The 13,945-nt window shown below is 38.0% G+C and overlaps 1 protein-coding gene across 1 annotated transcript; it reads left to right on the top strand.

Moving 5' to 3' along the window:
- The first annotated feature begins 3,140 nt into the window (after nt 1-3,140).
- Nucleotides 3,141-12,432, top strand: LOC149012727 (cytochrome P450 CYP736A12-like). The gene is made up of 2 exons (XM_089159175.1): nt 3,141-3,834; nt 11,497-12,432. Exons 1-2 carry the CDS (start codon nt 3,160-3,162, stop codon nt 12,322-12,324), a joined length of 1,503 nt encoding a protein of 500 aa, XP_089015301.1. The 5' UTR covers nt 3,141-3,159; the 3' UTR covers nt 12,325-12,432.
- The last annotated feature ends 1,513 nt before the right edge of the window (nt 12,433-13,945 follow it).

The following is a 13,945-nucleotide window of genomic DNA, read 5'->3' as shown; positions in this document are numbered from 1 at the left end:
GGCTGTAAAGGCTGGAAGAAATGAGAAGAACTGCTGCTACTTCCTCTACTTCTTTTGCTCTCTCTAACAAAACTAAAGTTGCTACAGAATCTCTTGATTTTCCTTCTACTTCCCCTTGAGTTTAGGTCGATCTTCTGTTTCAAAGCACAACAAAACCTTAGTTCCTAGGGCCGCAGGTTGATGTACCAGTATAGGATCTGCTGTATCCTAGCGGTATGGGTTGTGGCTGATATCAACATGTTGCCAACCCTGACTCTGGTTTTGGTATCAAATCAAGGATAAAATCCTTCTGAAAAGTCTCAGTTATTATTCCGTTTTTTTTTGTTTAAATGGTAAGATGGAAAATGTGATATTAATTGTATATAAGGAAATATCAGTGTAAAACAACCCAGACAATTTTTTTCCATTACAATCGATCGAAACTATCAAAACCTTTTACTCTCCTCGAAAAAACAAAATCTCTAATTAACAACATACTAATTCCAAATATAAAATTCAAATTTCTTATGACGAGCACTCTCTTCTTTTTCACTCTCATTATAAAAAAAATATACTCGCATCAGTAAGTTTGTTTGTAATAACACTAAACTTTTATTTCTTGTTCTAGCATTTTCTTGTTTTAGGAACTAGTGGAACAGAAAATTTTAATCTTATGTTTAGGTATATTAATGTATTTTTATGTGTCACTACAATAGATATAGGCCTTCCACCCCTCCCCCTTTCTTTTGCCAGGGACAACTTTAAAAAAATCATGTTTCTACTATAATTATGCATATTTGGGAAAAGAAAAAAAAAAGTTTGGCTGCAAATCATGACCGTCTCTAGTTAAACATGCTCTTTATTTATAACAATTCTGGAACAAGTTTATCAAACACCATTTAGTGACTTAAAAAGTAATTTTTTTTTTTTTTTAGTACAGTGAACTCCGAAAGAATAGGGATATGTTAAGGCATATATACATATGATCTTTGCATCAGGGTGGCTTTTTTTTTTTATTTTTTCTCCCTATGAACTGGGAGCTTGTATTATAACATACTATAAAATAATGTACAAAAAGCTAGAGAAATTACATTTATGGTAACATCTACTAGTAATGTCATCCAGTATGAGGTCGAGAAGAGCAGCTGACAGGTCTTTGCAATCGAGTTTTCTTTCACCAGCAGTATCTGTGTAACTAGCCAAAAAATCTGCGCCAAGTGTTATGCTTGCTCTCACACTCTTATGTATGAAGGTGCATTCTTGGAAGTCCGAAGAAAGTTCTTGAATCCACCAAGGTGCCTTGTTTCACTATCATTTGTATTAAGGAAAAAAAATGGTTAAAAAGGAAATATGTAGAAACTAATAAGTCTGCCTCATCAGCATGATGGGTACATCAAAATTGATTTGCTGATCCACCCTTTAGAAATCTTAAAAAATTAAACTGAAAGGATGCTTGATAACCTAGCGCCCAACTTTTGCCTCAAAAACAGATGCAAATAATTCAAAAGTATTCTTGAAGCGGATTTTTTCATAAATTTTAATTTGTGTTTCAAAAATCCCCATAAATAAAACAATAGTATCAAATGGTTTTTTGCCCTAAAAATTGACATTGCATGTCTCCAACGGATAATGTATATTAGTTGCTAAAAGATAGTGTGGAATGTGAATTGGGCAACTATTATTAGGCGTGATGAGGATAAATCATCCTTATCATGCCTAATAACTATGACTCACTTATCTTTTGACTTTCTTAATTTGCTCTCTTCAGTGCTCTCTTTACATCTATATTCTCCCATTTCAGACGTTCGAGAGAGGCTCAAATTATGAAATGTCAGACATCACACCTTTGGAAATAGATTGGAGCTGATAAGGGCAGTGTTGCATGTTTCTCACCTCAGGGATGAATAACCATGGATGGAAAACCTTATCTGTGAGTAGAAACCTGTGAAGTTGGGTGTATTGGGGGCAACTGATGTTGTGGGTATGAGGTTTGTTTCCTTCTGTACGATTAATATTATGCTTTTTCGCTTTTAATACAAATGACCCTTTTAGCGGAAAAAAATCCTTGGATGTAAAACCATCCATGCATGAAGAGCACCTTTTAGCTGTGATTGATGTCTGGATGAAAGGAAATTTTCATTTTCTTAAACGAATCTATGGAATTGTAGTTTTGGATGTTCCACAACAAATCTGTAGCTGAGAATGATAGTAAACCATTATAACCACAATCTTTTAAAATATGAATCTTCTCGCAGACACAACAAATCTAGAGCTGAGAACGATAGTAAACCTTTATAACTACAATTTTTTTAAATATGAATCTTCTCGTAGACACAACAAATCTATAGCTGAGGGGCTTAGATGCTCAATTTTGTGCCCTAATATTTGTACCTGAGATTTTCGGAGATGTAACAAAATCCATAGACCTACAACAAAGCTAACCTGTAACTACAGATTTGGCTATGAGTTTTTTGTGCCTCAAATCTATAATTACATATTTCATTAGCAGAATCTGTTTTACAAAGTTTATTGGTACCGATTTTAATTCTGAATTATTTGGTTTTGAATTATTTTAGCTCCGTATTTTGGTTTCAAAAAATGTAACTTCAATTTTTAGTAAGAAACCATCAATTTATATAGAACAACTGTACAAGTCATCCACAATATAAATGCATGAGTCACGTTGATCGGTCTTCTTACTTCTACTTTCCAAATTTCTGAATTCTTTTTTTCCATATCCTAGCGGTTGCCAAAAAAATTTCTCCAACAAATCTATAAAATTAATTTGCATTTTACCTTGAATAGAATTTGAATTAATAGTCATTTATGAGTATCTCTCAAAACCATTGAGGATCCACCACTTTCCACCCCATTTTTTCCTGTCGAATAATAGGAAAGCCTTGGTGAAATCTTGATCCATGCTAGATCCTCCACACAACCATCTGGCTAGAGTATCAGTTCATCATATGGAGAGATCTGATTTCATCAACAAAAATATGATCAGAGATGTACCTTATGATAGTACACACGATAACTGCAAAGCATAATATCAGTTCTCTCTCTCTCTCTCTCTCTCTCTCGTATGTATAAATTCATGGTATGAGAGCATTGAAACTTAGCATTTCAGTCTAACCCATCTCCCTTACTTAGGCATAGCAAAACACCCTTCTTTCTTCAGAAATGTCTCCTTGGGAAGTCGTTGCTCTCATATTAGCTCTTGGTGCAGTATGGTGGTTTTCAGGTGTCCGAAATTTCTCCGGCGGTCATCGACTGCCACCGGGTCCTCCGGGGCTACCAATTATCGGCAACCTCCACATGTTAGGTAATCTCCCTCACCGTAGACTCAGCCAGTTAGCTACTGAGTATGGACCCATCATGTTCATCCGGTTAGGCCAAGTACCAGCCATGGTAATCTCTTCCCCTAAGGCAGCTAAGTTGTTTCTCAAAACTTATGATTCCATCTTTGCTAGTAGGCCTGATAACATGGCAGCTAAGTATTTATGTTATGGGGGCAAAGGGATAGCCTTCACCCCATATGGCCCTTACTGGAACAAAAAGCGTAGGCTTTGCACTACTGAGTTTCTTAGCAACTCAAAGATTGAACTGTTCAAGTTGATGAGAGAAAAAGAGATTGGTCACCTTGTTCGGTCACTGATGAAAGATGCCCAGACCAGTTCCACGGTGGATATCATTGCAAAGGTGGGATCACTCATCGAGCAGATGACTTACCGGATGGTGTTAGGCGAAAACAGAGATGATTTCAAACTCAAACCAGTTATTAAGGAAGCTTTGAAGCTGTCTGCCGCTTTCAACCTCGCTGATTATATTCCTTACATTGGCTCACTAGATCTTCAGGTAAGTTTCTTTAATAATGTGATCACTGTTGCACCAGGGGAGAGGGCCCCTCATTTGTGATCCCTATTTAATTTGCCAGTTAATATTTTTGTTGGGTTTTTTTTTTTTTTTTTGATAAATACATTTTAATTAAGAAAGAAAAACACAAGCTACAGTCGAGGCATCTAGATTAACAAGGTCCTGGAACCAAGGAGTGGAAGTGGGCCAAACTATCTCGCTCTCGATCGATAGAATCCTCCTAGCTAGGGAATCAGCACAACTATTGCTTTCCCTAAAAATATGATGGATACACATTCAATAAACTTGGCTCTAAGGTACATGATATCATCCAAAATTGGTCTGACTTTTGGAGGACCAGGATGGAGACAATCTTCCAAGTGACGGGTAAGTTCTTGGTTGTCAGTTTCAAAGTGCCCCTGTCATGACATTCGCCCAATGTGTCCAACATGCTATCTCTCAAGGCCATATCTTCTACAACCAACACCAATTGGGCAGAAGAAGGTTTCAAAACCGCCAATAAACAATCACCTCTTTCATTTCGGATAATGAAACCCATACCACACCTATTAGCATCCTTCGTCATGGCTGCATCAGAGTTTACTTTGACCCAACCGTTGCTTGGGGGGGGGGGACCAATCTGGTTGTCTCTCTAGTCTATTTGCCACCATTTTAGATTTGATGGGATTCACTTGTAGATACTCTCCTTGATGCCTCATCACACGTTTGATAACATGTTGAGAAGATGACGCCTCTCTATTGAAAAATAGTGCATTTCCGGCCAATCATAACTTCTAGATAATGAATGCCACCAAGGATGTCGTTTCCTTTATCAAGCCACCCTCTCTAGATCCAAGAGATTTCCACGAATTAAGCCATTCATGGAGCTTAGCTTCCTCTCCTTGCGGAATAGTATATGAAAGTTTAGACCCAAACCATGTTGCTTTGGCGAATGGGCATGAGAGAAATATATGATCAATGCTCTCCTTTTCTCTACCGTGTCTCTAACATAATAGATCAAATTATGTATGTTTCTATTGATTAGCCCCTCAAATGATGCTAGGTCTCTCCCATAGATCCTCCATAAAAGTTGTCTAATCTTTGGTGGAGCATCTACCTTCCAAATATAATTCCATACACACTTATCAACTTGCTTCCATAATCCACTAAAAGATGTGGATGGCTTCTCTCTAAACTTATTTTTCTTCTTCAAAATAATTATTTCATAAGCCGATTTAACTATGAATTGACCATTTATAGTTGTTGCCCAAAATAGAGAGTTGGGTTGAGGGAACAAGCTGAGTTGGATTTTAAAAATTTCATCAGCTTCTATTCCATAGGAATCAAGGCCTTGATGATGTCAGCCTTCCAACTTCTATTGATAGGATAAATCAACTCCTCAGCCCATTCAACATTATTGTCAGGGGCTTTCTATGAGTTGAGTTTAAGGGAAGAGAAGGAATCCAATAAGAGTTCCAGATGTTAATACTTGAGCCACATCCAATTTTCCAGCATAGACCCGCTTTAAGGCCCACTCTTCCTTCAATTACTCCCCTCTAAACCCATGATGGATTTTAGCCCAATCTTGCATTCATGAAAAAAGAATTAGGAAAATAAGTATTTTTCATCACAGAAGCCCATAATGAATTTGGTTCCATCCATAGTTTCCACGCAAGCTTGATTAATAGTGTTTGGTCTTGAATTTCCGGATCTTTAATCTAAGCCCCCCTTTCGATTTTGGTAAGCTCATTCTATCCCATGAAATCCAATGTATGCCTTTTCCCTTCTCATTTTTACCCCAATAAAACCGAGCTGCTACTTTCCTCAATTCCTTGTGAGTAGACTTTGGTATCCCAAAGTGTAAGGCTACAAAGTTGGGCATTGCAAAGGCCATTGATTTAAGAACTTCTTTTCCCGCTTGTGATAATAATTTGTTCTTCCAACTTTGAAGTTTCCCCTCAACTTTATCTTGAAGTTCTCTAAACACCTTGGTCTTTGAGCAATCGAAATCTATTGGCAAGCTTAGATATTTTGAATCTCCCTCATATGGAATCTTTAGAACTCTAGAAAACCATCTTCTGAATTTGACATGTGTGTTTGGGCTAAATGTGAGTCTAGACTTCTTCAGGTTGATTTTTTTATCCACTCGCCCTACAATATATATGTATCAAAACAAGCTTTGAGGTTGGTTACTGCCCCTAGTTTGACTTCTGAGAAGAGCAAGAAATCATCTGCGAACATCAAGTGAGTTAGCATCGGACCTCTTCCCCTAATTCTCACTCCCTTAATGCTTCCAATCTCTTGTGCCTTGTTGATAATACTTGAAAGAGCTGGAGAGCACAAGGAGAAGATGCCCGGAGACAATGGGTCACCTTGTCGAATACCTTTGCTGGGCTTCACTTCTCCTTTCACTATACCATTGATTAACAGGTTAAAATTTGCAATTGTGATGCACCCCATCACAAGAGACACCCATTTTTGACTAAATCCCATTTTCTAAAGTACTCTACTAATAAACACCCATTCAAGCCTATCGTAGGCTTTTTGCATATCTAACTTCATAGTTAGGTATTTCTTCTTCCCTTTAGTTTTCTTCTTCATGCAATGGTATACTTCATAGGCAACAAGGATACTGTCAAAAATTTGTCTTCCAGGCACAAATGTTGGTTGGGTGGGCTCAATGATCAGATCCATATATTTGCCCAACCGTGTTGCAAGAATCTTTGTGATGATTTTGAGCACCACTTTGCATAAACTAATGGGATGGTATTGCTTAATAATCTCGGAAGAAATGTTCTTCGGAATTAGGCAAATCAATATAGCATTTAAATTTTCAGCCATCACTCCTGTTTCAAAGAACTTAGTAATACAGTTTAAGACATAATTTTGAACAACTTCCCAATGGTGTTGGTAAAACCTCGGGGGAAAGCCACTTGGCCCTGGTGATTTTGTGGGGTCCACAGCAAAAATTTCCTTTTTTTATTTCCTCGAGAGATGGAGTTTTTTGATAACTCGTCATCCCATTCAGGTAACACAATTGCATTAAGATTTTCTAACACCCAATCTAAGCCTTAGGGTCAATACCTTCTGATGTAAATAACTTCTCAAAATAATTTTGAATAATATTAAAAATTTCATCAGCATTATCAACCCACTCACCTGCAAAATTTTTTAGTTGAAGAATACGGTTAGATAACCTCCTTTGCAATGTTGAAGCGTGGTAAAATTTTGTGTTCTTATCACCGTGTTTAAGCCATTCAACCTTCGCTTTTTGAGCCCACAGAAGTTGTTCCTTCTCCAATTTAGAATCTAGCAAATCTGTGACCATATTTATTTTTTATTCTAAGTACCCATCTGGACCACCCTCATGGAGTTTCAGCAATTCTTTCTTGAGGTTCTTAATTGTTGTTTGTACGTGGCCAAACACCTCACAATTCCACTTCTGAAGGGATTCCTTGCAGCTATTACCTTTTTGAATTATTTGCTATGCATTATTTCCAGTTGATGGAGATTGCCAAGCTCGAGCCACCACATCTTTACACATCGGGTGCTTGATCCACATTGCTTCAAAACGGAAAGGTTTTGGCCCTTCCGCCTTTCCATCTTGGGTATCTACCACAATTGGATTGTGATCCGACCCAATCGTAGGTCTAACAAAATTAATAGAGTTGCAAAATTTTCTGATCCAATGTGCATTACATAATGCTCTATCCAAACGTATGTGAATGTTGGCATTACCTCTTCTTTTGTTATTCCATGTGAATACTGGGCCTTTTCCTCCTAGATCCACTAGACCATAGACTCAATAAATCTTCTAAACTCATTTGAATCAACATGGTTTCTAGAATCCCCTCCAAATTTCTCCACCCATGTCAAGTGGGAGTTGCAATCACCTATACACAACCATGGTTTGTCTTTACCCTTTGCAAGATCCTCAATTTTCTCCAAGATTTGTTCCTTTTGCTCCTTATAGGATTGCCATAAACACATGTGATGAAGAATTCAGTTTTCTGCAAATTCTTAACATGACAATCAATAATATTTTTATCAACAAATAGTATATCAACCTTCGCTTCTTTAGACCAGAAAAATGCAAGATCACTCCAACTGAATTGACAAATCAGAGATCATCCATCTTAATTAGTTTACTAATTTCTTTCATCCTCTTAGCCTTAGCTTTTGTTTCCATAATGAATATCATTTCAAGCTTCTCACTCTTGGTGAAGTTTTTCAAGCTACAAACTGTCAGGGACACTTCCCAAGCCTTGGCAGTTCTAGCTAGCAATCCTCATTGGTCCAAGTGGAGCTGATTTCCCCTAGCTTCCACAAGGTTAAGAGTTAAAAACGATGGCAATCTTCATCATCCACAGTTTCCAAAGACGTAAGTTCATTCTTACAAGATTTTTTCACCTTAGGTTTAGCTCTTAGAGATACAAAGGGAGGAGGATGTAGGGTGTTTTTGGGGGCAGGAGGTATGCTAGGTTCACTAGGAAGACGCATGGGAACACTTGTAATGGGAAAATGTTCAAAAGGTGTTTCAGTTTGATAAAAACTTTCCTGGGTATTGCATATTGCAGGGGAAGGTGGTGATGGGTTAAGAGATGTGTTGGATAAGGGTTTAGATGTCAGGTTATGCCTTGGCTTGAGAGAATGGAAAGGAGGGAAATTTTGCATATGTGGTTGACCCGTGTTATATGAAGGTGGAAAGTATTGAAAGTGTGAGAGAGAAAGAATAGAGGCCAAGTTACAGGCTTGATAGATGGGGTAGCAGTTGCATGATGGCTTGATTGATATCCTGGGGTTGGTTATGTTGATTAAGCGATGGTGGTTGGGAGAAGTTGACATGTGTAGCATATTTAAGGAAAGGGAAGTGGGGGTAGGGCATTGGGCAGTGTGGAAACCAGGGCTGAGGTGATAGGTTGTTGTGTAGTTTAGCAGGTACTTGGTTGACTTAAAAGTTGACATTGTCAAGGCTAGAAGGATTACCAGCTTTTTCCTTATACGAGCTCATCCAAACTTTGATTGGAGCATAGAGGCGTATTGCTGGTCATTAGTGGCAGATTCTAATCCTTCAGGGTACTTTTTCCTCGAGACTCGCTCCTTTCACTATCCTCCTCTCCGGTGGAGTTACCTGCACTTTTCGGCATCTTGCTTTTTGACTCCTGATACTCCTCTATCGACAAGGAGTAGGAAGTCTTTCATCCTTCCAGAAAATGCAGATAGTAGGAAGTCTTTCATATTTCATTTTAACAATAATCTGATCACCACATCTCAACTGTATTGGTATGCTATCCATTATAGCATTATTTATATCGATAGCAATTCTAACCCTGGGGAAAGCATGCCTTTGAGCAAAAATTAAGCCCATCGATCAACATAGCTTTAACTAGGTTTCCTAAACGAAGACTTAGTTCCAACGCCAGAGATAGGTCTTGCAGCTCTTTCGGGAGTCCATGAAGTTGAACCCTAGCTCCAACTTATCAAACTTTGGAGTTACTCCTTGCTATTTCCTTTCCTTAATGATAACATTGCCTCCAACAGACCATGGACCTTCATCGAGGACATTCTACAAATCAAGAGGGTGTTTGAAAGTGAAGTTGAATAACCTTTCGCCTAGCTGATAAGCCTCGACTTTTTTCTCGGTGTTCTAGGCGTTAAGTAAACCTTCAGAAACTGCTTGTGTTTTGATTCTTTTCCCTTCTAAAAATTTTCCCACTAGAGAGATTTTCTCAAAAGCTTTTAGTTTACTCTCCAGTTCCTCTCTTAAGATAAAAGGAGTGACATTGCGGGTTGGACTAGATGGGATTACCGTATCTGCAGAAGGTGGAGGGGAAGCATTAGAGGAATAGGTAGTACTTGAAGGAAAGGTGGGAGTTGAAGGTGGAGGTTCTCATTTATAGGAGGTGAGTGTGTGGAAGGTGGGAGAGGTAAGCACACCTGAGATGGTTGGGTGGGACACACCTGGACATGGCGGAGCGGAAGAAAATGTATTTTTTGTTGGGTTAAATATCCTACACTTCAATGATTTTGAACGAGTTGATCTACACGACAATGGCCTTTTTGAGTTTCATGGATTTACCATCTCATAGTCCTGCACTCGATCACTTTATTTTCTACTTTTCAAATTCGTAAGATACAATGATGGAGGTTAACTTCTATCCCAAAACACCAGAGAAGAAGACCGAATCCGCATTTTCACACTTACCTTTTTTGTCTATTCTTTCTAGGGGTGTCAACGGTTTTGGTTGGGCCGGTTTCGGGCTGAAAAACATGGCCCATTAAGAAAATAATGGTTTCGGGCCGGTGTGGTTTGGATTCAGGCTAACTAACGGTTTGGGCTAACGGTTTAGAATGGGTTTACTAACGGTTGGGTTCGGGTTTACTAGCGGTATGTTTTGAGTACCTTGTTGATGTGTGGAATTTATCAAGAGCATGTGAACACATATAAGCATTAAGTTCTCTTCAAGTCTCTTGTGTGGGGTGTTCAAAAAAAAAAAATATTAAAAAAAATCTACAAAGAAGTAAAGATTGTAGACTAATATACAAAAGAAAGTTGGCATCTTGATGAATTTTAATGGGTTGTCTCTGCTTATTCTCCTCCCCTTTCTTAACACTTGTAAAAATGGATCAAAATAAAACATTAAAAGATTTTAAATGATACTACACTTGCTAAATATTTATTAAGCCCATTTTCCAAATGGTGAAGGCTTTGATATGCTTGTTGTTTGCATATATCAAAGCAAAACAATTAAGGAAAACAAATAGATACTTGTGGGTTATACTGTCTTTTACATTTAAATTTATTTTATTTTATTTATCTATAGTGGATTTAATGGGCTAGTTTGGGGTCGGGCTGGTTTCGTGCCAAACGGTTCGGGCTAGCGGGCCACACACGGGCTGGCCCGGCCCAACCGGAACCATTGCGGGCTGAGGTTGTTCAGCCCATTAAGCTTCGGTTAGGGCCGGTTCGGATTAGATTTTGACACCCCTAATTCTTTCTCTGTTATTCTTTCTCCCAACCCTTACTAAGAATGACTTCATTCCCAAAAAGAAGTCCAGCGAGAGGAGACCCAATCTGAATTTTCACACTTACCATTTTGTATTCTTTCCTTTATTTATTATATTCTTTCCTCCAATTCTAAGTTTCTAACTGCTTAAATTAGGATTGTGCTCCAGTACTGTGCAACACAGCACAACACAACACAATCTATAGTCAAGATCGAAATCTCGACCGAAATTTTGATCTTGATCGTCCATTTTACAAAAGTGACTTTTTAACTCATTGTGAAACGGATGGTCGAGATGTCAATCTCGACAATAAGCTGTAGGTACTACGCATTAATTACGTAGCACCCAAGCAATATCCTTTAATTAGAGTTTCATTCAAACTCAACAAAGTGACAGAAAGCAACATAGGTGTTCCACTTGAACTCAACCAAATAAAAGACTAGTTACTTAGGAATACCCAACTGTTTTGCCATTACCTTAATTGGGTTAAAAATGTAATGGATCGATCCCACATCCAATAAGATTAACGATTATGATGATCTATCTCATCAAATATAGTCTATTAGTGGGAACTCAAGATCAATAATTCAATGCCATCATGATCAAGAAAACCATTTATTCTTGCAACATCTGAAGTTGAATCTTTGCATTTTTCAGGGATTGAATCAACGGATGAAGGCTCTTAGCAAGATTGCGGATGAGTTACTGGAGAAGCTCATCGACAATCATATGCAAGTCCCTAGAGAACACAAGGGCTTTATTGATACAATGATATCCTTGATGACCAAATCGAGTGGAAATAATGAAGAATATCATCAGCAATGCATGATGGATCGGATAAGTATCAAAGCAGTGATAATAGACATGCTTGTTGGTTCAATGGACTCGACGGCAACCTCAATTGAATGGGCCTTTTCAGAACTCCTGAAACATCCAAGAGTGATGAAGAAACTTCAGCAAGAGCTGGAAAATGTTGTTGGAATGGATAAGGTAGTTAAGGAAGAGGATTTAGTAAGATTAGACTACTTGAATATGGTGATTAAAGAAAGCTTGAGGCTTCATCCTCCTGGTCCACTGCTTGTTCCTCGTGAATCGATGGACGATGTAACGATCGATGGATACCATATACCCAAGAAATCTTATGTGATTATTAATACTTGGGCAATCGGTCGGGACCGGAATGTATGGTCGTCTAATGCCGAAGAATTCCTACCAGAAAGATTTCTTGACTGCAATGTTGATGTTCAAGGGCATGATTTTCAACTAATTCCATTTGGATCAGGTCGTAGGGTTTGCCCTGGTTTGCAATTGGGACTAACTGTGGTTCGACTAGTTCTTGCCCAGCTTGTGCACTGCTTCAATTGGGAGCTTTTAAATGGAATGTTACCTAGTGATTTGGACATGAATGAGATCTATGGCCTCACAGTTTCTAGGGCAAAGCCTCTACTAGCCGTCCCAACTTGTCGTCTTAAGGTCTCTGTGTAATGGTAAAAGTCTACAGCTAAAAATCTTGCTAATAATGAGAAGAGTCTCCCTATGCAATGTAACTATGAACTTTCTCCTCGGTAAGTCTAATGCATTTCTAAGACATCATATGTTGTGATAATTGCATTGCTATTTATAAAGAAGAGATCAAACATGTCTACTGTTCATATATCTATAAAGAAGAGATTTTCTCTTCTCCCTATGTGGATGGAAGCCTTAATTGGATTTAAGCTTTCCAGTGGTTCAATTGTTAAGTTGTTTAAGGTCATCCACGTTTACTTCCACCTAGCATGCTTGATATATCACAAATATATAGAAATATTTCTTATTCTTACCTGGTATGTAAGTAATGAGGTAAACCTTAGGGTATAAATTTGGGCCTGAAAAAACCAAGTGGTTTTTAGCTCCTAAAGATGGGTTGACTTTGTTAAATGCATACTTCGAGTCTAAGGCTGGGTTGGTTAGGGTTGGGCCTTGGCCCGACCTATCAAGCTCAATCTGATGCTGATTTTAATCATAACTTAATACTCTTGACTTTTTATGATTTTTCTTTCAAAGTCTTCTTGTTGGTGACAAGGTTTAAAGTATTAGCATCAGGTATCACGATGATGAGGTGTTTTAAGAGACAATCATCTTGTATCTAGCATTGTATTGTATCCGTCAACATATTATGATGCATCAAATATATGTTTTTGTAAAAATAGGAGAGATATATCATATATGCACTACTATGTATCGTATTGGTTGTATCTAATATGGGAACGTATTGATTAGTATCATATTGTACAATGGGATTATTTAAACCACGTTAGTGGGGTTCCCTTCATTCATCATTGATAAGGTGCATCATCTTTTTATCTTCAATGCATTAAAATTAGGCCAAATAAAGTTAATTAAGACCAATCAAAGCCAATCACAATCATTAAAAATTAATCAATGCCAAACAAAATCAATCATAGCCATGTCACTAGAACTATCAATCGAACTGTATGTTTTGGATCACAAACATATTGTTAAGAAATAACACCTAAACACAGCGGAAATAATACAAGAAAGAAAGAAATAGAACAAGACACCAGGTATATTTGGTTCAGTCAAATGACCTATAGCCAAGGATGAGTTGAGCACTCAACAAGCTATGCAATCATCAAATAGAAAAGCAAGGTTACAGCCCTAAATCATGAAAGTAAATACTTTATACATGGACCAAGAGAGATTATACAAGACTTGGAATGACCACACCTGTAACCAGCAGTCCAACCAAAGCTTTTCCCCTTTCTGCGCATAGCCAAGAACACCACAACCAGTGTCTTCAATCGCATACAATAGCAGATGCTATAAAACCTCCATTAGAGCATCATTCAAGAAGAAGAAGATGTAGGACTCAATGCTTGCACAATCGAAACACCACACTCAGAACCAAGAGCCAAAAGCCAAAGAAACCGAGAGCAAGAAGATGAGAGAAATCGTGAATCCTTCACTTCTGATCGATACCCTAAACCCCCAATTCATGTATACAAATAAAATGACTGAAAAGACTATTTTTCCCTTCAAACTAATCCATAAGACAAACCTTATCCCAAAACTATGTAAAAGGACAAGCCTACCCCTGTATACATTT

The sequence above is a fragment of the Hakea prostrata genome, chromosome 6, assembly GCF_041222555.1.
Source record: "Hakea prostrata isolate BN-2017 chromosome 6, UWA_Hpros_2, whole genome shotgun sequence".
Lineage (NCBI taxonomy): Eukaryota > Viridiplantae > Streptophyta > Magnoliopsida > Proteales > Proteaceae > Hakea > Hakea prostrata.
This window is presented reverse-complemented; position numbering and strand designations above follow the sequence as displayed.

Excerpts from the sequence above, each read along its gene's own strand:
- LOC149012727 (XM_089159175.1), top strand. The coding sequence starts at position 3,160 with ATGTCTCCTTGGGAAGTCGTTGCTCTCATATTAGCTCTTGGTGCAGTA. Across the intron at positions 3,835-11,496 it reads TTGGCTCACTAGATCTTCAG|GGATTGAATCAACGGATGAA; the intron begins GTAAGTTTCTTT and ends TGCATTTTTCAG.